This window comes from Ammospiza caudacuta, chromosome 5, assembly GCF_027887145.1.
Source record: "Ammospiza caudacuta isolate bAmmCau1 chromosome 5, bAmmCau1.pri, whole genome shotgun sequence".
NCBI lineage: Eukaryota > Metazoa > Chordata > Aves > Passeriformes > Passerellidae > Ammospiza > Ammospiza caudacuta.
In genome coordinates, this window is record NC_080597.1 from 39032244 (window position 1) to 39056957 (window position 24714).

The 24714-nt window shown below is 45.8% G+C and overlaps 2 protein-coding genes across 3 annotated transcripts in view; one reads left to right on the top strand and one right to left on the bottom strand.

The window, feature by feature from the left end:
- Positions 1-2211, top strand: part of LIN7A (lin-7 homolog A, crumbs cell polarity complex component) — a 46502-nt gene extending 44291 nt beyond the window's left edge. For both annotated transcript variants that reach the window (XM_058805496.1, XM_058805497.1), the window contains exon 6: positions 195-2211. In XM_058805496.1, the coding sequence (XP_058661479.1) occupies positions 195-237 (43 nt within the window). In that variant the 3' untranslated portion in view covers positions 238-2211. The remainder of the gene's footprint in view (positions 1-194) is intronic.
- A 15736-nt stretch (positions 2212-17947) lies between these two features.
- Positions 17948-19371, bottom strand: MYF5 (myogenic factor 5). Its single transcript, XM_058805849.1, has 3 exons — positions 18865-19371; positions 18306-18381; positions 17948-18169 (listed from the first exon to the last, which is right to left on the bottom strand). The coding sequence occupies exons 1-3, from the start codon at positions 19369-19371 to the stop codon at positions 17976-17978; spliced, it is 777 nt and encodes a 258-aa protein (XP_058661832.1). The 3' UTR covers positions 17948-17975.
- Between the last annotated feature and the right edge of the window lie 5343 nt (positions 19372-24714).

Sequence of the window (24714 nt, forward strand, 5' to 3'; positions counted from 1 at the left end):
CCAAGGCCATTGCAGGAGACAGACATACACATGAAGTTTTTAATTCTTTTCAGTTGCCTAAATCATTTCATTAGCAAGTAAGGAATTTTTGCTGATTTTAAATTGAAAGGGAGAAATGGCAGGCAGAGACAGCCACCAGCTTAATTCCTCAATTTTTTCTGCTTGCTCTGAGCAATGTGTTTCTTTAATTCTAGGTTGTTCTCGAGAAAGAAGAAGCCTCAATCAAGAGTTCAGTAATCAGGCAACCAGAGCTGTACTCTTCCAGCAAAAGAAAACAACTACAGGAACATGAAACAGAATTCATCTGGAGAATGTACAGTACCAGACTAAAGTGAGTTGTAGGGAGGGCACCATCATGGTAAGGCTTTTCAGCACACAGTGGTCACAGATACATTTTGCTTCTGTGACTCTGTTCCCAATGAGAACAGCATGATTGGTAAACCCTATGAAACAGCGAAGTCCAGGGCTTCCAAATAATTCTGTTTGATCTCCTCTTGCACTCCTTACTCTGACAAATTTCTAGTTGGCTTTCTCTAGGCTCTGAAAGTTTTGTTTAGGGAGGTTAAGATTGGCTGCTTTTGAGAGCAGGATCTTTCTCTACAGTTATCTCCAAAAATGAAAAACATCAGTTCGAATTTTTGCCACAGACATCAAACTTATACATCACACTTCATAACCACTTTGTACTATATCTGGTAGAGCTGTTTTAACCTAACTTCCTGTTTATACTTTTCAGATTTCCCTCTGGAAATAGCAATTTACTATATTTATAAAGTATTCCATTTGTAGAAGCAATTGGCTTTTTACTCTTGGTGTTTCCATATATTTTATTATGCATCAACAGAGTGAAAAAGTTTTAGGTCAACTTTAATTTTATTAGTAGTAAAGTTAGGGAAGCCTAGAACTGTATTTTTAAACGTAGGTATTGCTTGTATCTATTATAGTTACTATTCAGAAATCTATAACTGGATATATTATATATTTATTCAATAAAATATATATTGTCTGAATGTACCTGTTAGAGAAGTAGGGTCTTTGCTTAGCATGTATTGCAAATGTAGTAAGCTAATGTTAGCAAAAGACCAAGCTTTGTTTGGCAGATATTACTGTGATAGCATAATCTCTGCACTTCTGTATTGTTTAATTTATTTTCCAGTCTAATGTTAATATATTTTAGAGAGGAGGAAATGTAAGTTGTTTCTTTTAGGACTCACACATTATCATTTAAATCAATTTGAAATTACAGTCTGACTTTTTTTTAAAATTAAACTGAACTGGAATGTGCAAGTAAAATCTGTAAGTTCTTAAGTTTACATGTCTGCTTTTCCAAAGAAGATAGTCAAAGCTGGAGGGCCATAAATGTCATCTGCTTTCAAGAAAATAAGAAAATGGATTCTCAAATCCTTAAAAGAAGATCATTTTTACATGCCTTCTATGCTTCATTAGAAAAGACTTGGGGGAGAAAAGGGGATTAGGGGAAAACCATACAGTAATTGCATGTTGGAAACTCCTGCTGATGTCAGTGAAAGTTCAATAATGTGCAGAATGGAATGTACAAATGGTCAGAAACAGTGTTCTGGTTATGAACTTGGAACCAAGTCAGAAGCAATTAATATATTGGAGGGTCTATTCTCAAACAGAGAGAGACAAAGCAAAACAGGGTAAATTGGCAGTATCATAGCATATGTTAGAAACCAAATGCAGGCTAGCCAACAGACTTGACAGTGTTTGATCAGTGTAAGTAGCCATTGAAAGGAAATTATTGTATGTTTAAAACCAAACAGCATGAATTCATCTAGAGAAGCCTCGTTTTATACAGAGAGGTAATTATATTCAGTAATCATTGGTGACAATATCAATTAAGAGCGTGGAGCTTGAGAACTACCAGAACTGAAGATGAAATATATTGTATTGTGCTCTGCACGGTGTCTTTTTATACTTAATAAAATTGTATGTACCTATTTTAAAACTGTTCTCAAACAGGCATTGCTGTTAATATTGAAAGTTTTTAAGTTCTTATTATGACTTCATATAACGGTCTTGTATCTCATCAGTATGATTAGGATTACCCTGATAGCTGCATTTTCAGAGACCAAGTATTCAGATTTAGTCAGCCCACTGTACTGCATTTTTCCAAACCACCTCTCAACCTCCTTCCCTCCTCTTCCTCAAAAAATTTGAGTGGAATGTGCTGATTAATAAATTTCAATAATAGACTGTCATTCATATAGAGAAGCATATAAAATTCATTTTCATATATTATTATTCAATAAAATATTTATACACATTAAAATTAACATTCTAGTCTTTACCAACATTTAACAGTAAGGACTGTCAATGACTTTGAAGTGAAAACAGGAAGAAATAGCTTTCTGTTGCTTTTCATGCCCCTTACTGATCAATAAAACATACAGCTACGTAATCACAAAATAACCACTGTCCCTAAGCCTGTGATATGGTTTTGGATTTTAGTCAGTATTTTCATTTATGATTTAAATGTATTTAGTCCTGATTTAACATGGTACTTCCACGTGTGCACATGAGCTGAATTAGTATTCAGAAGAAGTGCAGGGAAGAAAACCCTTTCCACATGTAGGTCTGCAGCTATTTATAGTGCATTGTATTTTAACTGATTGGTCTCCTGGCATTTGCTGTTACACTACACTAAACTGATATTCGTTCAGTCAACTTAGTGAGTTTTATTGCCTATATTTACCTTTGGGGCTTTCCCTCATGTTTCTCTGCAGTGGCAGCAAACTGAGGCTAAAGATCCAAGATGCCTTTTTTGTCTCTTTATTACAGTAGCCAAAGGAGTGTTTACACACTCTTGCATCACATTCACTTACACCAAAGTTCCAGATGCAGGATCCAATTATAATAGAGATGTAGTATTTAGTGTTGGTGGTATTTACTTAGTGAAGTTGATGGCTCTGCTGTGCTAGCCATAGCTTTTCTGTTTGTGTTATTTGATGTGACTGGCACTTTATAAGGTATTGAAGAACTCCATAGTCTTTGATAAAGCAAAAAGCTCACCAGCTTGAATTTCAGAATTATGCAGAAAAGTGTCTGGAAGTACTAAGGACCATTCCACGCTATTAGCTAGAGGCAGTACTGTCCCTCCATAAGTATTAGTGAGACTGTTTCCATATCCAGCATCTAATAAAACAAAACAGATTTCTAAACCTGAGAGTATTTTGGGACAGTTTGCAAGAATGTGCTGCCTGCTGTACACGTCTGATGAGACATACAGCTCATTGTGCTTAGCCATGAGAAGGTCAGGTTGAATTAGGGATGTGCTCAGTCTTGCAAGCAGACCCATGTTAACCCTGTTTGTCCATGAAGTAAATGCAGTCTGAACGAGCAGAAAGATTGATACATGTTTGATGAATTGATTGTCTCTACCTTCAGCTGTCCAAAATCAAGCTGTGGAGCTGTTTCCAAAGTCAAGAGTTGGAAGTATCCATTAAATGTGATTCCTTTCACCTGTCTCTGACATACATCTTAAAATATAGTTAGGCATTCTGTTAAAAAGATCATAAGCAGAGCCACTACTAAACAACTTAAACTACTAGCTTGGAATAAATAATGGCTTTTAAGGGGGTGTTGCTGCTACACTCATACACAGCTTTGAAATAACAAATAAAAAGTCCCCAGTGTTTGAATCCCCTAATCTTAAACCTCTACATGCATAGCTCAGACGACCAAGAGGCCTTGCACATGTTCTGCTTTGTAAGGAGGCTCCTGTCACTACAGATGTATGTTCTGAACCGTTCTAAGAAATTTAAGAGCTCAGCACAGGTATTGTTAGCAAAATGCTTTGGTTGTGGTGCACACAGGAGCAGATTGCAACAAGCTTCAGCCTGTGAATGCTAATAGCAGAAGTCTCTACTGCCACCCCAGCACTGGCCTGGCGTGTGTGCATTTTACAATACCTGCAACCAAAAAGATGAACTATTGCTTTTGATTTCTGTTTACAATCAGAGGTGCACAAAAATGACAACCATTAAACTTCCACCATAGGGATTTGGGATAACAAAAGTCATAGCAAAACTTGCCCAGTTCTGAAATCTAAAACCTGCAGCTATCTAGGATTAAGTAAAAAGATTACAAAAGCAGATGTCTAAAAGGAACAGCCAAGATCCAAGAGGAAAAAAAGTCACATAGGAGTTTAACCTCTGATTATCTTTCCAGTTGCTTTCTTATAGTTTTTTTCACATATTCTTGTCAACTCATCGAGCACAAGAAAAGTATATGCTTCAGCAATTGCAATTCCTTTGGTCAAAATCACAAAGAGCTGATAAGGTAGGGGAGTAACTCTTGCTTCCTCTCTCCGAGATGTGTGAAGCGGGATTGTAGGATCTCTGCGGCAGGCGGAGCTCGCAGCTGAAGGACCGTGCCAAGGGAGACGCCTAGTGTGAAGCGATGCTCATGGCACCGGGAGCTGCTCGCTCTGCCGGCACCGCTGCGGGCTTCTCTCCTCCCAGCCTTACAAAGCTGCGCACAGAGCTGTACGCTGCCGTCGTTCAGCGTATTGCCACATTTTACAGTGAGTGGACAGTTCAGAACTGAACTCCATTTATATGTAGAATAACGCCACAAGAGTTAACTCCCTGTGTTAAGAATGGCAAATAGCATAGGATTATGGCAATAAAGGCAATACTCTTACCTGGGTAATAATTTTAGGGCTAATGTAAATATTAACATGGTATTGGACTGCACACAGGGTCTGATCCCACTTCACCTTCTGTTGCTGCTGCTGAAGATTATACATGTGCTGATGAAAAAAATGTCCCCAATGCTAGGCAAGTGTGTAACCTACATTGAAGTAAAAAATAGATGAAGCACATCTCCATGCCTTGCTGAAGGGAGCCATGTAAACTAGGTGCAGTAACAAATCAATGTAAGCCATGAATCTCCCACTGCAGCAGCTGCTCTGCTTTTAGCAGGGACTTGCCAAAGATATCCATGAAATTGGGTTTCCATTGTATCTGTGATTGTCTCAAAGATGGTAACAGTCTGCACCACCGCCTACCCTCCTCAGAGGGACACCCAAATAGAATCCTGGATCATTAGATCCAAGCTCTAGAGGCATTTTTATTTCTCCCCTTCTAGACACTCCTGAAATTTCTTCCTCTTCCTCCACCACAACTTTAATCAAGACGTTGATATTTAGCTGAAGTATGCAGGCATCTAAAAGTTCTCCTTTTTTCAGCAGGGAAAACCATCAAGGAGCTACATTTTGTGTACCACATCTTATATTCTCAGGCAGATTTCTCTCTGAAAGGCCCTGGGAGAAGGCAATACCCCAAGAAGCACCAGCTTGACAAATAAATACAAGAGCCCTCAGAAAACTGGCACCACTTCTTAGTAGAAAGGACAGAGGAAAGAAGTCAATATTATAAAATAGTCCTATTTTCAGCAAGCTCCAGAGCTAAAGCCCAGGCTCTGACAGCCTTCCCTGTTTGTTTAGGACCAGATGTCCTGTTTAGTTTTCATGTTCTGACTATGGGGCTTAACAGCAGCCCAAGTTCTCCAGTTCTGTTAGAAACTCCCTTATTCTTAAAAAGGTTACAATCCTAGGCAGGGAAGGGTGTCAGGAAACCTGTGCTCATCCTGCAGTTTTCTGGTGTGACTACCTATTTGCCAAATTTAGACTTTAAGGCAAGGTAAGGCAAAAAATATATTTTGTCAGAACGCATGCCAATTGCTTTAAGTAATAATCTGACAGCTATAAACAAGTTTTACACTGAGGCTGGTTTCTTCCCTGTACCCCTGGCTAATTCTAGGATGATTATTTAAATCTGCATGGAGCAAGGATGTGAGAAATGTCATTGACTCCCAACGAAGTGCAGGTGATTTCATTGCAATACAAAAGAGTCTCCAACCAGAGTCTTTGCTGAACTAATGAACCCTCAGCAGGTGTCTGCATTACAATTTGTACACCTCCAAAGCATGTTTTAGATGCAGTCATCTTGCCTTTATTAAATTATTCAGCTCAGCTATGCAGGTGATCTGGCTTACTGAGGAGATGAATGCAATCTTAAATCAAATTTGCTCTGTAAGCCAAGAGTCAAAGAATGACAACCTTCAAAGGTGGAAAAAAATAGGAGGGAAAAAAAGAATAGGTCGAAGTGTCAAATCAGATGAAGATTTGGCATGTTTCTTTGTCTATAAAACTCACTGTTGAAACAGCTGAAGTGACTCAGAAGTCAGGCAGAACACCTGATTTTATTTTCACAGACCAGTGTCAGTGAAGGTGCAATTAATTGCAGCTACCATCTCTCTACTGCTGAGGGAACAATTATCTCCAAGAGGTAATTTCACCTCATCTGTGTAATGGTTACTGACACAATTTTTTTTTTTCCCCAGTGAAGACAGAAGAATTTTCTAATCATTCTCCTCCATCCTTCTCCTTTGCCAGTCCTAATTCCCATCTCAGCTTTAACATGTTTCTCCTTCAGCCAGCGTAGCAGCAAAGAACCACTGTCTCACTTTCCCCATTGAAAGTACTGTGGCTTCTTGGTTTGTCTGTAGGAACATCCTATTCCCAACTTGTCACTGAAGAAAATATATTGGGTAGTTATATCTCTTCCATCTCAATAATGGGAAATGCCTCTTTTCCTTCATTCACTACAGAGGGAACTTACAAGAATATATGAAATAAAAAGCCTAAATTTTAGATGCTGCAGATTGCAACATTTTAGCTGATGAACACAAAAAGTTTTACCACAGGACAGTAACTGCCAGAGATTAGTGCACAGAAGGCAAGCAAACTCTGACTGTATGAAGTGGTGCCAGTAACTGAGACCCAGAATGACATCTGTGCATGTCTGCAGCACACAGACAATGTTGAATCAACAACTTAACTGAACAGGCCTGGCTCCCTCAGCCCATCATCACAAGAGAGGTGCTCCAGTCCCTTCATCATCCTTGTTGCCCTCTGCTTGACCTGCTCCAGGAGCTCCATGACTCTCTTGTGCTGAGCAGCTCAGAACCGGGCACAGCACTCCAGATGTGGCCTCGCTAGGGCTGAGTAGAGGAGCAGGATCAGCATTATTTATAACTGAGAAGCTTGGGAAGCAGCAGAAAAAAGGCTCAGTTTAAATGCATAAGGACAGCATTCACACTTCCCCAGGGACCCAGACAGAAAATGGTTTTGTGCATTTTGATGCCACTCCACATCATAACAACTTCTGAGAGGTATAAACAGCAGCCTGGCTCTTTGTTGTGCACTAGTAATAGCAAATGGATTTATTCAGGCAGAGTACACTTTTTGATCAGTTTTTCCTTTCAGAAAAGAGATAAACAGGTTCAAGCAGGATAAGTAGTTAGATGCATCCTATGTACTGTGAGATGGACCTTGCTGCCTTAGCATCCTTAAATGTACAAAATCACAGGAATCTGACATGGGTGACTGCCACCACTTTAAGTCACTCTAAGTTACAGGATTTTAGGGAATAGAGGTTAAAAAAAAAGGCAACCAAGTGACAAATGCTGGTCACAGAACAGTGCAAGCATGTAAGGAATCATGCCAGATTATACCAGCTTTTGCTGTGATGCAGCAAAGAACAAAATTTTCTGCCTGGACATTGCTGCATCCTTCAGCATTATGAGTCACTGTCCACACACATATTCATTTTGAGGGTATTCAAGCCAGGAACGACTTGAGCATTGGAAAAATGATGACCACATTCTATGATCTGCTGCAAGATCCCAGGATGCCTCCCCAGTCCTTAAGATAGTGCAACACTGCACTTTGAAGCTGAATTTTCTCCGAAATATAAGAGATACAATGCAACAACATGCTCCAGATGTGTGCCTGAGGCTACTGCTATTTCATCCTCAATTCATTAACCTCCTTCCCCACAGAATCAAAATTCAACAACAGAGGTTACAAATACCTGCAGCATTCTCAGATTTCTCTTTGTTTTTCATTCAATGCTCTCAGTTGCTTCAAGTAATATGCAAACCTGTTCATCATTCTTGGACATAACTATTTGAAGTGCAGTGACCACTGGAAAGAAACTTCCTCCAATATTTGACGAAGGCAGAGAAGAAGTTATTATACATTGCTATTCCAGTATGTATACTTGATGTCTATCAGAAACCTTGTTTATAATTGTCCTAGAGCTCCATCTCGTCCTAAGAGGATGAGGTTTGGCTAGGAGACCTCTTCTAGAAGGCAAAGAGGTCTAGAAATACCCAAAGAAATAGCCAAGTCATTCAGCAAACAGTTGTGGTGGATTAGGACCTCACTATTCCTACTGCTCACATTCCACCCAGACCACAGCAGAGCTGATAGAATTTCCTGTCACAGGGTCTCCAGTTCACAGCCCACAAAGATCCACCTTCCTCAGCGTCCCAGTGGGTACAAGGCTCTTGCTCCAGGATATCCACCCAGTCTGAAGAGGCATGGGCTGTAGGTCCTGACCCTGCCTATTTGTGCTGAACGAGAAGTATGCCTCCTTTGTGACCAAAATATATGTTGCAAGGGACACACACGAGAATGAGGATGAGCAGACTGCTCCCACCATGTCTGAGCACACACAAGAAGCCTTGTCACAGGACTGTATGTGCTGTCCTTGCAGGATGGGAAACACCAACAGTTTAGCCATGTAGTAACTGTGCTTCCAGGCACATGACCAAAAAGATCTCAGAGCCCTTTAGAAAGAGAGTATTATATGCCACACAACTCATCCATCCCAAAACCTGGGGGAAAAGGAAGCAGAAATCTGATTTAGGGGCAAATGTAATGTCTGAGAAGCCAAAGTCATCGTGGAAGCTGAAGGAAGGACCATCTAGTTTAGTCCATGCATTAATGCAATTCAAATATGCACTGGAGACACCAGGCCCTGAAACACCCTTTTCTCTCCTAATCAAAACAGTCCCTTCAACACAGGCAGAAAAGGGCACAAACTCATCTTCCCACATCATGAGTGAGTGCTGTAGGTGACAACCCAGTTAATAAAAGGGGAACAATTGCACATCCCCTTTTACTTTGTAAATGAAGTACTTACCCCTGCTTAGACCATGAAACACAGGGCTTGGGCACAGGATGAAAAGGCAGACAGACAGAAAGAAAGATGGACAGATTGATCTTGACTGGGGAAAGACACTATATTCCAACCCAGATTAAGACACCTAAGTAAGACTTGTTCTTCATCACATTCTTGCTATTTAGGCAGAGCCCTGCTTCACAGGATGAATTCCCAGAGATGACACTGGGGCCCAGATGCCTCTCCCCATATGTTGAGAATTTCCCACATTCCCAGTGTTCTGTATAGCTTTACAAGGACAAGGCCCTTGGCACCGGGCATCCCTAACCCAGCTTGTGGACCTGGAGTCTCTGATTCTCAGCTATATTTAAACACCTAATCCCCCTGGACAATTTGAGCCTTCATCTGCCATAGGATTTTGTAAAGTGCCTAACTCCTGTACATTTCAATATTTTAAATAGTACACTTGATTTTTTAGTCATATATTTAAAATTCTGTACTTCAACAGAAGTACAGAAGAAGAATGCCATTTTTAGAGAAATGAAAATTTTAAAAATCCTATATTCTGTAAAAAATCTGTCCCTTAAGTTTCAGAATTTTTTTGGAGGGGGGGGTGGTGGTTGGGGTAGGAGAAGCAGAGTTCAGACTGTGTCCTGTACTTCCTACTTTTTTTATTCAGACTGGAATGATTAGAGCTACTACTGGGCCCAGAATAGATTTACCACTTTCAAATACTCCCCAATGACAGCTGAGAAGCATAATGATGCTTTATCCCACATTAGTGACAAAATAAATTGCTTTTCCAGCGCACACACAGAGCTTTATAAAAAGAATAATCCCACTGGAAAAAGGATTCTTCAGCTTTGAATTCCTGCACCCAAAAGGGCCTCAGCTGCAGCAGCCCTCTCTGGAGAAGCCAGAGGGAGTAAAAGCTCACAGAAGTGCAGGGTGTCACTTGAAGGTAGGCACTTATATTAAGACCAAAGTAATATATATTACAGTGTTCTTATATTTGGGTGCTGCTGAATTATTTTTAATTTTATAAGTATTTGTGTGTTATACTTTCTGCTGGATTGGGGTTATGCTTATAAATCCCAATTTTCAAGCTATGGCTATTTAAGTCACATTTGGCTCAGATGCACAGCATATGCTTTCAGTGTGATTCAGGGTTTTTTCCCCTTCTCTTACCAGGTGCTTCATTTCATTTAATTGCAGTGGGAGAACTGCAGCATTAAAAGTAATCCAGAAGTTCTTCTCCCTGCTTCCAGTTGTAAGTTAGAGCCCAGGTCTGCATGTCTGCCACGCCAAACAGCACCGATGTCAGCTCTGACCTGCCAAATCCTGCCTGAGCATGCACATCATCAGAAAATTTTGATGATTGTTTAATATTGGGGCAATGCTCTAATTCTTACAGCACAGGCAGTTCTCAGATAACCCACATTTTCAACTGGATTATACACTGCTTTTCTCCTTTTCAAAAGGAAACAGGAAAAGGGAACATAAAAGCATTCATAAACCACCAAATATTTGCCAGACATATTTCTTCCTGTAATTAGAGGAAGAACAGTTGTAGGTGTTGCTCACAGCTTTTAAACAAGTGAACTTCAAGATTAGAATCAAACAGAGCTATTCAGGTAGCTAAAAGATGCTGAATCTCACCCTTGCAGAACTGCTGCTTCCAGGAGCCCCTAACATCTCTCAAGGCCCTGAGCTTTCTGAAAGAATCACCTGTAGCAGTATGATGGTAAAGCTATGGGCAAAGGCTTTGCCTGAGACACTACAGACATCTACATAAAACATACCAGGATTACATATAAATAAAATTACATGAGGGCTGAAGATTCAGTCAAGCATCATGTGACCAATCCCCCCCAAAATACTCCTACATCATTTGAACTAAAGAATCTGGTAATACTGTCATATTGGCTTTCTTCCTTCCCCCAAATAGACTCCATTTTTCGGCTTTAAATTTGCTAAAACCTGCATATATAAAGTATGTTCGTGGACAGGTATTTCTACTGGTTCAAAAGGATGTGAAAATAAATTTTGTTGCATCTTTCTCTAATATTTCAGACATACTGATTTATTTTTAACAGATCTGATTTTTTTTTAAAGTGGAAGGTTTTATCATGTGTTCAGCAACGTTTTCTCTCCCGATTTCTTTCTAACTAAACAGATAGGCAAAGTTTTTTTTTAAATTATTAGTCTCCAGAGGAAGGGTTCTTCAAGAGCTCCTTGCACTTACTACCTATCGATAACTACTGTGCTAAGTAAGGCAGTACCTACCTATCTTACCTATTTAGTAACAGCTGATTGGCATTCAAGACCATCAAAACAACACTGCAGTTATTGTGAGCACAATTGTGAGTTATTGTGAGATCCTACTTCTAGATATCATGGCCAAGTTAAACAAAAACCATGATTATACTTGATATGCCAGTGTGTGAACAGTGTGGGCTCTGGCTCTCAAGTACACTGCAAGTTATGTGAACTACTGTATCCATTATAATTGCAATAAAAAGCAATTTTCCACAGTACTTTTCATTTAAAGAAAAAGTCCTCTCAAATGGCAGCTCCTCTGGGAATAGGGAAGCAAGTCTCACAAGGGTTTCTGAGCTGAAAGGATCAACAGAAACCTTCTGCCACAGGAGCAGGAAGGCTGGGCTGGTACCAGAGGGCCCTGGGCAGACTTGGGGGCTGGGGCAGCTTCTGAGACATAGGCTCGCCACAGTTAAGCTTCAATATCAGCTAGGCTAGTCCTTGTTTCAGCCTGAGCACCAAAGCTGTGCCCCTACTCTTGTTTACCCTCAGCAGCAATAAACCCCTCCTTTTGAAAGCAAAGGAACAGTTTCAGATACCAGAGGATTTGAAGCAGAGGATCTGGATATTTTAATGTTGTTCAGGCTTCAGTCATCATGAATATCAGTTTACAGCTTGGCACATAAACAGTCCATTTTTGAAGCATGAGAAAACGAATATATTGTAACTATACTCTGGGCCTTCTGGCCCAAATCTGTTCCTGGTGAAACTCCAGGGGCTTCAGTGGAGTTGCAGGAAGAATAAACCTAGCTGTCTAGCTGTACTTTATAATACAATATTTCTGATTAAAGGACAGTTTACATGAAGATAAAGAGATGTTTCTGTATATATTCAACCCAAACGGGACTCAAACTTATTCATGTAAACAAGCACATTGCTTATCAACAATAAAACTCTATATAGATGGGAAAAATGGACAATAAAAAGAAGTAAAAAGCAATGAATAGGACTATTCACTTTATAAAAAGGAATGTAAGTAATCATGGTATTGTTGAAAGAATGTATTAAAGCAAGACCATACACCAAAATACATATTTCTTTTTTTCTTATTTTCCACAGTAAAGAGAGTGATGGGGATGTGGGTTGTAGGAGGCAGACATGGTCAGGATACTCCTCAGAGCAGACTTCTGCTTGAGAAGTCCAATTTCATAAAGGCTTTCTAAAGCTTTTCTAAAGGCTTTCACTGTGTCATTTATTAGGAAGTTTAGAAATAACAAGTTTCATGTTTCAAAGTTCAGTCATTTTTGTATTTCGCCCAGGAAATAAACATGTGAGAAATTTGTGGTTCAGGCACTGGTAGCATACAGCTGCCTCAGCCCTTGTTTACTTGGTTTCTCCTCTACTTCATGCTCAGCATAAGGGATTTTGGAGTTATTAAACTTTTTCCCAGAGTCACTACCCCTTTACTCCATATTGAGTAGCTGCATATACAGCCATGTGACCACTGCTCTCCCTTTCTGTGGCTAACCTTCCTGGCTTCAGCAGGATTCCCCTTTTTTCTGTCACCACGTGTGTCTTCCAAAGGGAATTCCCAATATGAGATAGGCACTCTCCCAGTCTGGGTGTTAAGTCACCCATAGTTCCAGCAATCAAACAGCTTCAGATTAGTGGGGTGTCTGCTTCCCCACCATGTGAAGCACCTTCATGGGATGTGTCTTCCTTGGCCAGTTGCACCCAGGAACAAACTCCTCACTGGATGTCACACACTACCTGTGACCAGGTAAACAGTTGCACAAAGTTTGCAAGGAAGAGGAGGGTGAATGTTAAACTCAGTATGAGGCCCAGAAAAATCCCCATTTAACCATGCTCAAATCTCACTATGAGCTCAAATCTTACTGTTTAGGTGCTGTGTAAGTCTTCACTACTGCAGGCATCCAAGAGGATGGTGCTCATCCATTTGAAGAAGTTTTACAGTCAAACTATTCCCATTTGGGAATTCACAGCATTATGTACAACCTGTGAAAAAAAAGGCCTGAAGGACTCCCAGCTGCTCAAGACACAATATTAATGAAATGCAGGAATCCTAGGCTCAGAATGACAGCTATTGGTAGGCATAGACCCAGAGGAGAAGTGAGTGTTGTGTCTGCTCCCAATATCAGTTTGATGCTATCCAAAGGAGACAGAACCATGGCAGTGAGGACAGAGCAGAGGCAGCCACCTCCAGATGACTGACTGACTCTACTCCAGCCAACTAGAAGGGGTGTCAATGCTTTTAAAGTTACTTTTTCAAGTCATGTTATATGGATTTTTAAAACAGAAAATAGTATCCGTTCAAAAGCACTTATTTGCAGAAGATCAGAGAAATAGAGAAAAAATGCAGATTTTTCCTCTGCTGCTACTCCAGGTCTGAGGGCCTCTCAGAGAGTGTCAGACCCAAATTCACCTGATTTAATGCAGATACTGAAGCACCTTTCTGATCTCTCTCTGGGCCTGCTGACCCTCATATATCATGGTATCACTTTTTTCAAGCACAGATGAGCAATGCCTTTGGCATCATAGCCAGCAACATTTTTCAGCAGATTGCCAGGCAGCTCATAAAGGTTACTAATGCTCAAGAAGTAAATTAACTCCATGGATCAATGATGCCTTTCAGCTGGTCAGGGGAGTGGAAAGCAGGAGACTTTTGAGAAAGTAGCAGTACAATGTTTTTCATGATAAGCGTCCAAGATGCACAACCTCCTGGAGATAGGAAAGTGGGGCACTTGCTAGATAAAGGGACAATATATTCCACTGTGTTTGGGAAGGGGAATAAGTCCCTCAGCCCATGGGTGTATCTCTTGGATTCTGTGGAGTGAACAGCATGAGATGCAGTGAGGGTAACAGTCACTAATGAAGCCTAATACTCAACAGCAAACTCCATTAAAAAAAAAAAAAAAAGAAGAAAGAAAGAAAGAAAGAGAAAAAACAGCTCTGCTACCTCTTTTTTTTTTAGTCATTCCAGTAATCCAACTGGCTGTAGGAGAAGCCTGACTCTAATGCCCTGGGGCAGCACACAGACAGATACACTGCTTATTCCCTCCACATTTGGGGGTGAACCCCTCCATCCTTCACACAGGGACAAATCAGCCAGCAGGACTCCAGCCCAGTCTCCAGCTGGCCAAGCTCATTAGGCCTTCAGTTGCCAGGAGGGCAGTTGTGGCCAGCTGTAAGGCTGATACCCCATGCAGAACCTGCCAAAGGTCAGAAGTCAGCTGGCCAGCTGTGAGTCCTCCAGTATGCCAAGGTCCAGCTGAGAGGAGCGGGGAGAAGTGATGAGCGAGCCAAGGGTTGTGCAGAGGAGAAGGTGAAGAAGAGGAGGAAAGGAGAGAGGGAGGGAGGAGGTTTAGGGTGGGGAGAGGTCAGCTGCCTGCTGTGGTAAAGTCTGACTGCTCCTGATAAGCAGGGTGAACTGAGAAGAAGAGATGCTGAATTTCCACTGAAATTAAGGTATTCCTAGGCATATTTGGACAAGCACTACAAATAAAGATCCTTTAATCCTCCAAGAACTAATTACTAAAAATGTATCACTTTTAAGCCTTACCACAGGAAAAGAGTTTGATCTTTTCCTAGAGGCAAAGGGAGTGGTTTTCCACACAAGCAACTCAAGAAATTTCAACATTAGGAAAGCAGGATTTTTGTCTTGATGTTATATTTAAGATATCTTTTCTAGGTTTCTATGTTAGTTTTGCAATGTGCAATGTCCCTTTTGATCTAAATTTAAAATATTTATTTCACTAAAGATCTCTGTTTAGTTTATTAACGAAAGTACAAGAGACTTCACACACCAAAAACCCAAAGCTCAGCTGCCTCTATCAGTCATAATTTAAGCCAAATATGCATGGTTTTCAGAAGTAAAATATAGTATTTTATTTTGTATTATTGTATTCTATTATTGTATTCTAAAAAGTGTACAGGATGATGCCCTTCCTTGCAGCGAGTGGTAGTCAGAAAACTTGCTGTAACACACCTTCTGTGTTATATTCATTATTCTGACACCATGAAGCATCCCTGCATCTGCCACCTGCCTGTGAGGCCACTATATGCTGCCCCAGAGCCTTAAGCAATCAGTAGCAATCAGTGGAGCTCAGATTTTCTAGACCATGACCTTCTTATTTATTTCTGGGTACAGCCATCCTTCAATGAACATGTTTCATATAGAATACAAATCTTTCTTTTCAGTTCCACTTATTAATATTATGAAATATATAAAATCTGACTAGAACAGTGTATCTCCCAATAACCTCTTTGTTCTCCCCAATCCACAGACTGAAGGCAGTTTCATGAAGTTCACTTCCATTCCTTACAAGGATTATTGCACTTTTCGCCTCACGCGAGTTTTTTTCATAGGTGTCCTGCAATTTTTTGTTTCCCAGATGTGTATAGCAAAACCTAGAGGTTGTAAAATACTGTAGTAGGACTTGGGAGCCTATGGACAAACATCCCCCAGACGGAACGCTTCTCCTCACACTCTGAAAATCTACTTCTCAGAAGTATTGACCTTTTTGCGACTCCTAAAATGTCTGCCAGCCAAAGAGAGGTGTACATTACCAGCATGTGATTTGCTAGTGTTACTCTGCATACTTCATCCGAGATCACTTGCCAAGGTCAGCACTGCACAGAATGAAATGCTGAAAGTTCTCTAGCTAACTCACTTTAAAATACCATTTCAAATCATCTGCACTCTATTAAATCCTGGGCATAAGAAGTATCCTTGGGATGGTATTTTGATTGAGAGGAGTGAACACTGCAACACTGCATCAGAGTGTCAGAAGCCAGGAAATAAAACCAGTGATGTTCACAGTCTAGCATAAGAATTCCTGTGAACAGAAGGCTTGGGAAGTGATCCTCCAGAACCAAGACTATGTCTGTGTTAAGGCCCTCGCATACTGCTGAAGCATCTGCAGTGACAGGAGTGTGAAAATACTTTGTTTGTACCTCTGCATGACTGCAACTCAGGGGTTTAAAACCACTTCTAGTCCCTGATGAGTTCAGACATATCTGTATACACAGAAAGCCCATTCTGGTCAAGGCTCCTCCTGAAATGTTCTGCAAGAAAAGAACACTTACCTCGAGGCTATGGGCAAGGACTGAAAGTAATTTTGAGGGAGGCTATGCACAAAGGGTGGGCTGGCCTTGCCCTGTGTCAGACACACACCTGCTGCTGCCCTGCTGCAGGCTCAGGAAGGCAGGTGCCACCTCACTTTCTCTGCGGCCCCTTGTGGGGGGGACAGAGACCCTCAGTGTGCCACAGGGACAGAGCCTGAGCAAAGGCTTCTTTTATCTTTGGTTCAGAGATGCTGCCAAAGGCCAGTCAGATGATAACTTTTGGTGACATGACTCAGCTGGGCTGGGTTCAAGTGAAAGATTTATCAGAGGTGAAATACCACTGCCAGGCCCCTTGGCCACCGAGTGCTAGCAACACAAACACAAATGGCAAATACATCCTTATCCCACAATAGTGAGGTGGATATATCCCTTCCCACTCAGAGTACTTATCATATGAAACATTTCTGGATGAACTGACAGAGCCCATCTCTCCATCTCATCTTTTTTTTTTTTTTTTTTTGGGGGGGGGGGAGATGGGGAGGGTTGGCTAAGAAAGTTTTGAATTATATCTAGAAGAGTGCAAAACTATGGAAACTTTTCATGGTAGGTAAACCTAATTTAGTGCCTGGAAGGAAATACTTTTAAAAGTATTAAATTTGAAAACACATGAAGATTTGACCTGATTATTTCTAGAGCGATGTAGAGTAATGAATTTGCATCCTGAACCAAAAGACCAAAGTAATTAGAAGCAAATAAATCCATATTGCTTTCTGAATATTGTGAAATATATCTTGTGTCTTATGAAAGAGATACATGTGGTTTGTTCTTACTAACTTTACTAAATTTGTCTCTGCCAGAGCAACAAGAAAAATTCCCCAGCACAGCATCAGAGCTAGATCATACAGTGGTTTTAGGAGCAGAGTCACCACACAATTTTAAGGTCAAATTCTGGAATACACAGTCCATCTTCATACCCAGTGAACAAAACTTGAGCTTTGCGGAGGTGGATGGGAAGGGAAGGCAGGAAGGAGAGGATAGAAATATATGACTGTGAAATAGTAATTTTACTTTGCAGAAAATAAAGGAAACTCTGCCCAGAACAGGATATAGTGTGAGAATTTAAACGTCCACGTTTTTGTTGCTCCATGAGTGATCTCAGAATAGTACGCACTGGTGGAAGGAGAGACGAGGTCCCAGGGCCCAGCCCGGCAGGACACCCCACGTCCCGGCTGGGGACCGCCGTGGTGGGGGCGGTAAGAGGGGGTGTCCCGCGGGCAGGAGCCCGAGCTTGGGTGGGGGCTCAGCATGGATGCTAGCGGGCGCCCCGCAGCCGAGCCTCGCAGCCCTCCCCCATGCCAGGGAATGCACTTAAAGAACCAGCCGGCCAGACAGCTCTCTCACAGCACGTTTTATTTGCAGCGATGATTCCAGGGCAGCGCGTTTGTCCCGAGCCCCGGGGCCCGCCCGCCCTGCCGGGGTGCGGGCAATCCCTGGCCGGGGGCGGGCGCGGCGCTTTGCCTGCAGCCCCAGAGGGAAGCGGCGGCCCAAGGGGCTGCGGGGCCGCCCCTCTCGCCCGAGAAGCGTTAGCAGGAGGCGGCCCTGGCGGCAGGCGCGGGGTGCCGGCCCTCGGGCCCCTCATAGCGCCTGGTAGGTCCGTCGGGGCAGCGGCGTCCCGGGCGTCTCCGGCCCCGAGTCGATGCTGGCGCTGGGCGAGAGGGAGTCGGCGTCGCGGAGGGACAGCCCTGGCTCCTCCGCCGGGGAGAGACGGTCCACGATGCTGGAGAGGCAGTCCAGGCTGGACAGGGCGCTGCTCTGATCGGCGGCGTAGCCTGGGCCGAGGGGAGGGCCGGGGCAGGGCAGCGCGTTACCGCGGGGCGCCGCGCTGCCTCCCCCCAGCGCCTCGGGCAGCGCGGAGAGCCCGGGCCCGCCTCTACCCGCAGGCCGCGCCGCTCGAGTCGCGCTTACCGTGAGCCATCTCGGCGCAGTAGACGGCGTCGAAGCCGCTGCCTCTAGCCGACCAAACGGGACTGCCACAGTCGGCCTGCAAGACAGCGAGGGGCGAGTGCCGGCCCTGCCGCCCCCGCCCAGGGGCCAGCGGGGACGCTCCCCGAGACGGGAAAGGGCCATAAAGGCCGGCGGGGAGGGAGCGAAGCAGCCGCCCCCAGCCAGGCTCCCACTGGCCCTGGGCAGCGCCTTCCCCATCTCCCCCAGCCTTACCCCGCTAGGGCCTTGCTAAGGGACAGCAGAGGGGACGCCGGGGGCCGGGGCCTTGCAGGACAGGGGGGACAGCCCTCAGACAGCGCTACCTCCCCCTATGCATCCCCGGAGAGCCCAGCTGCGTGTCCAGCGGAAAACCTGGGAAGGGGCCTGTTCCAGGGCAAACCGCCCGCCTTTTCCTGATGTCCGGGTGCGTTCGGCCCGTCCCACACCCATGGGACTGGTCCCACGGCGTTGGGCCGAGGGTGACCTGCCCGCGGGCCATCCTGGGGTCCCCACAGCCCCATGGCTCCTGCCTCTGTCTTACCATCCCGTCGGAGCAGCTGGAAGCGGGGCTGGTCGGTTCGGAGCAACTCTGTCCCGGCAGGTGATAGTAGTTTTCTACCTGTTCCCGCAAGAGCTCCTGGAGGCTCTCGATGTATCTGATGGCGTTTCGCAGGATCTCTACTTTGGGGAGTCTTTGGTTGGGGTTGGCAGTGGTGCATCTCTTCAGGGTCTCAAAAGCCTGGTTCACTTTCTTCAGCCTCCTCCTCTCCCTCATGGTGGCTGCCTTCCTTCGGTCCATTGTGGTGGATTTTCTTTTGCAGGCTTTGCAAGCCCACATGAGGCAGTGACCAGCTTGATGGTGGCCAGTGGGAGCTCGGACATGCTCCTCTTCCTCGGAGCAGCCGGGCTCGGGGGGCTCGTGGGCGCTGAAAGGAGGCAGATCCCTGGGCTCAAAATCCTCGGGGAACTCGCCCTCCGGGGAGGAGAGGCAGGAGCTGTCATAGAAGAGCTCGGACGGGGAGAACTTGCAGCTGTCCATCACCTCCATCCCTGCTGCGGAGGCGTCAGTACGGGACCGGCTCTCGGCGAGGCGCTCCGCAGCGCGCTGGGGCAATTTCCTCCGTAATTAGGGACCCGAGACCAAGTGTCCTTCGGCTGATGCGGGGGGCCCTTATATATACATGGAAAGGGAGGCTGGTCCGCAGAGGCCAGTCTTTATTAGCATATCCCACCGCAGCCCCTGCCGGGAGCTGTCTGGGCAAGCCCCCTCCAGTCCCCAGGAGACAATTTGCTCCGCACCGCTCCTTTGGAGCGCCGAGAGATGGGCACTTTTCTAATGAACGACCTCCCAAGAGCTGATTGCGACATCTCCGAATTTCCAACCAAGTCTGTGAATTTGCAGTTTGGCATGGAAAGAGACAGAGGGGCAGTGGACGCGCACGAACCACTTGTCAGTGGCTCCTACAGACCCCTCTCTCGTCTCGGTGTGCACATCTCCCGTTTCCCATCACACGTTTCCTTGGGAGGGACACCTATACTGTCCACTTGCACATTTTTATTTCCCACATCCCGTGATCCAGGTCTAACCTGAAAAATTATAACCTTTTTCTTAGACCTGTGTTTATTTATCTCGAGGAGCTCTTTATCCAGTAATGAAAGTTGTGCCACCAACCGCTCAAATTTGCAGATTGAGGGACAGCAATGCACAGCTACTTGTGGCCAGGAGAGACGAGAAGGGAAACCAGATTTTAGTGCTGCCGGATCGGATCACAAGGGAAGGTACTCACGAAAGAAAAGTGTATGTGTTTGCTCCGAGACAAATCCCTTCCCATTCTTTCTCCTCCTCTTGTGACCTGGAGCTGCTAGGGACACAACAATCAAGCAGTGCCTTGGGCTTGCTAATTTTCTGCTTTCAGGCAAACTTGTACCGTTACAGATGCGTCCCAGCTGCCAGTGCAACAAACCCCTCCTGGAAGTGTAAAATTTCTAACCCCGCAATCCCTAAGTAACTTTACACAAGGGGACAAAAGCCTTGCGGAGCCCCAGCCGCAGCAGTAGCCGAGCGGAGCGGTGCAAGGGTCATTAGAGTGGTAATGAAGCCATTTAACAGGCATTTGCTAACGCGCTGGAATCCTTTGGTTTCGTCCAGGTGGCTTTTGTAGCTGAGGAAAATATTATGAGAAGGCAAAGGAAACCTTCCCTACCTGGGAATAAAATTATGTGACCTAAGCTAAGTCAGACGGAGAGCAAATGAGCCAACAGCGGTTCAAACGCAATGGAGGTGGCTTTTGTGCCCAGGAAAAAGGCGCCTTCAGTTAGCCTCTCTTCAGGAAGGGGTGATGCGGTGGCACGGCGAGCCGCCTGTCTCCAAGTGAGCAAGGCCGGTAGGGAAGCATCTCCTGAGAGAGATGCCCTGTGGCAGCGCACACGGCCGGGAAGCTCTCCGGTCCGCACGGGCAAGGCGGGGAAAGGCAAGCAGCGCGGCCTGTGCTGGGGCTGGAGGGAACCCATCCTTGTTTCCCCGCTACCACCATCCCTGAACCCCCACAGGCAGACTGCCACTCTTAGGCTAAATTTTTTTCCTAAAAAGCAATCATGCACACACCCTTCTTCCTATGAAAGGCTGCAAAATTATCTAAAAGCTGGGGAAGGCTACATCTGCACTGCTTTGGTTTACTTGGGGCCATAAACACGGGGAGCCCCTTTGAAATGAATACTGTATGAAAAACAGGGAGATGATAAAAGAGTAAAGTTACAGAATGGGAAATCTCAGAATTTCAGGCTTCTGCCTCTCTGAGGTGCAGGTTGCTGTTTTGTTGGCCCACATCTGAAACAGGACAGTTCCCTACTGTTTTCCTAAGACAGCACCAGTCAGGAGGGGTTCTGCTCAGCAGTAACTTGAACTCTTCACTGGGCTGTGGCGTGCACACACACAGACATAGACAAACACACACACGCAATTTCATTTACCGCGTTCGCGCTGGCTAAAATAGACCTGTTTACATATTTATGCTTCGTGCACAAATAAACTTGATCTTTAAAGTGCCGGTTGCAGTTCCGATCACTTTTCTGGGTTGGTGCATGCTTGGGTTCTCTCCAAGCATGCACTGTAGATCTCCCGGTGCACAACGCCAAGCCCCTCAATCCCGCTCTCCTGGCATGCACAGCTTTAGCTCGCAGATTTGACTCTTAACTCAGAGGAGCTGGGCTGTTAAGAAACGTGCTTTTCCCCAAAAGTATTTGAAGAGATGGGAAAAAAATATCATTCCTTTTTCCTTGAATATTTTTTGGGAAATAGAAGAAACCATGGAAGGGTCTGTCACTCAGGAAGAAAAAAAAATCAGTAATTAGTATCCCTTAAGGAGCCCCCGGCTCCTCTGGTAAAGTGATCTCAAAACAAATTTGCAAAAATGCAGTAGGCGAGTGGAACTAAAGAAAGGGGGGAGAAAACACGCACTGCAAGGCCGGCTAATGAGGCTGCTGGCGAAGGGCGGGCTGGGGGAAGGGGGAGGATGGTGCTGCATTTCAGGAGGCTCAAGTCTGGAAAGCGGGAGCAGCCTTAGCATCAGACACTGTCTGCTCCTGTGGGCTGGTAGAGAGAAAGTGGTGAACGTGTCAGGATCCCTTTAAATGGTGTTCCTCACCCCAGCCGTCCCCACTCCTCAGGAATCGCCGTGCCGCACCAATTCCTGGAGGGATTCCATCCAATGTGGGCACCTTCTGCAGAGCGTGCCATCTTTTCCCAAGTCCCACACCTTTATATTTAAGAGCAGAAAATCCTACCGAAGCCATAAGTCACGGGACTGAGGGGGTGAGAGGTGTTTGCGGTCCCCCCGGGCGCACCCCCAGCCCCGGCACTGGGAGCGCCTTTGCGCGGTGCCCGGCCCGCTGCCCGGAGCGCACCCGCGGGCCCGCGCAGGGCGGTGAGGAGAGCGCGTAACCTCACGGTGCCGAGCAGCTCCGCCCGGCTCCCGCCGGCAGCGGCACCGAGTGGGCACGGGCATCTCCTCCGCCATGCCCCCACCACAAAATCGTTTCCCAGTCGGGCTGGCGGGGCCGGGCGCTTCCAGCCGTGTGAGAAACGTTTGGTTCCCCCCAGCGCTGGGAACCGTGCGCACCTAAGTAAACACATTAGTACCTGCCAGAGGGAGTTGTATAGAGGACAGCTGAAGAAGGCATTGGCCTCTGATGGCTCCCCGGGACTCCCAGGAGAGATCAAAGGGACACGAGGGGATTTTAGCAGCCTTGAGACTGGGAAAAGTTGCTAGTTCCTGCTATCGGAGGGGCGTCCCAGCGAGCACATGGCTCAATTATTCAGCCTCCTCCCTCCCTGCCCCCTACGCCCACCCTCAGCTCATTCTCCACAGAAAGACGGAAACTGCGGAAAAGTCGTGCGGGGTCCACAAATCAGTGGTCCACGCAGGAATTTTCCCGTGGAAATAGTTGCTGTGTCGCCGTTTGACTGCCTTCACTCTGAGTTCAGAGAATGAGTTAAGTCTGCTGCTGACTGTCCGCTTCCCTCCCTGGATTGCGGGCGGTTTCACCGAGGAAAATAAAGATGCACAATATAAAAGCCAAAACCAACCAACCTAAAAACTCCAACGAAACAACAACAACAACAACAACAACAACAAAAATAACCCCAGCTAAAATACAAAACCAAAAACCTCAAAACAAGGCTTTAAACCCTGGGTCGCGTCACTTCAGAGGAAAGCGGGTGTCAACAGGGCAGCCCTGCAGACAGGCACCCCATTCTCCCTTCCCCTGCCTTCCTCCCACCGCTCCCGGCCCCGCAGGCACCTCAGGCCGGGCACCCCGCACCGCGGGCCGGCGGAGCCCCGCATCCCGGCTCTCCTGAGGGAGCGAGCAGGTATTTGCTTCCCAGGGAGCGGAGCAGGTACAGGCAAGGGAGGCTGTGTTGAACATGGGATTTCCAGCCCGCAGAGGGGAGGAGGGAGCGGCAGGGGCACTTTCATTTGCGCAAAAACTGCGATGACTTTGTGCGTGGTCCCTCCGGAAAAAGACTTCATTAAATCACAAACCTCTTGTCTTTACCCAGTTATTGCCCTTTGATTTTGTGATTCCAGGGCCCTGTTTGCTTTGGCTGGGGACTTAAGTAAAGATTATCGTTATTAATATCTAACACAAACATTTTAATTGCAAACACACTGACGACCTTCACTGGGAAGCCCGGCATGTCAGCTGCAGCCGCGGGGGTCACGGAGAGTCTCTTCGGGAGGTATTTTCTTTATTTAATGAAAAAAATCTCCTTTAGGCAAACTTACTCCAAACAATCGCTCAAGTTACCCTGCTGCTGGGGGAGCCGCTGCCTCGGGGGTCCTGCCGGGCGGACGGGCGGCTTGTTGGGGTGATTGCCCGGCTGCGGGTGAAGCTGGCAGTCGGTGCCCCGGGGTGTCTGTGCCTTGAGGGGTGGCTCAGCACGGCTCCTGCCCTGATGCGGGCCGCGGGTCCCGCGGGGCTCGGATCGCCGTGTGAACCGTGTGTAGCCCTTCCCGCGGACTCGGCGGCGTTGAAACAAATTAGGAGGGAGTCGACGAGCTGCTAGCCCGATCTGAAATATTCTCTTACTGGGCAAGTGCCTTCGCCACAGAAGCGAGCTGCAGCTATCCTCTCCCGTGCCAGGTCGCTGAGGTGGCACGCAGGGCCCCGCGCTCCCCGACGCGCCGCTTTCTGAAGAGCCCGAGGGTTCCCCGAGGCAACGGGGTTTAATTTGATAGAAGGAAAAAACATGGGGAAAGTGTTGCATCACTGTGCCCACCACACGTCTTTGTAAGGGAGTATCTCGTTAGAGAGCAATTGGAGGTAGTACAGGACTGGTTTAAGGACCCGGCTGGCCACGGCGGCGCAGACAGGGCGGCAGGAAGGCACGGTGGATTGGAGTGCCAGCTCTCGGGCAGGCTCTGCCCAGACCTTCCCCTTCAGACCGATGTACCCGTGCCCCAGACGGCCAGGAAGGGGGAGATCTTCCCGAAACGCGACTGTGACCTTTCAAAAAACAGAAACAAAGAATAAATCAAGGGCTAAAGTTGGCGAGGAGACCGCGCGCGGTAGAGTTGCAAGTGTCCGGTTTACTTGTGCAGGCTGTCCGGCTGGCCCTGTGTGTGTGCCAGGGCAGACTGCTCCGATCCCTGGTGGTCGCCCCTTCCCGGGGGTACAACCTTTTACAAACCGTAACGCTCTGACTGTGAGCAGCTCCGTTTCACCATCCTCAGAGAGGCTGTGGTTTTTTACATCACCGAGTGAAAGAAAGGCTTCATATGCTGTTACCCCCCCACCCCCAAATCCTTTCGGTCGCTTAACTCTTTCCTCCCTGAAGGACCCCATTCCCTTCTCCCTCAGGCTCAAGGAAGTCAAGGGGGAGTTACCTTTC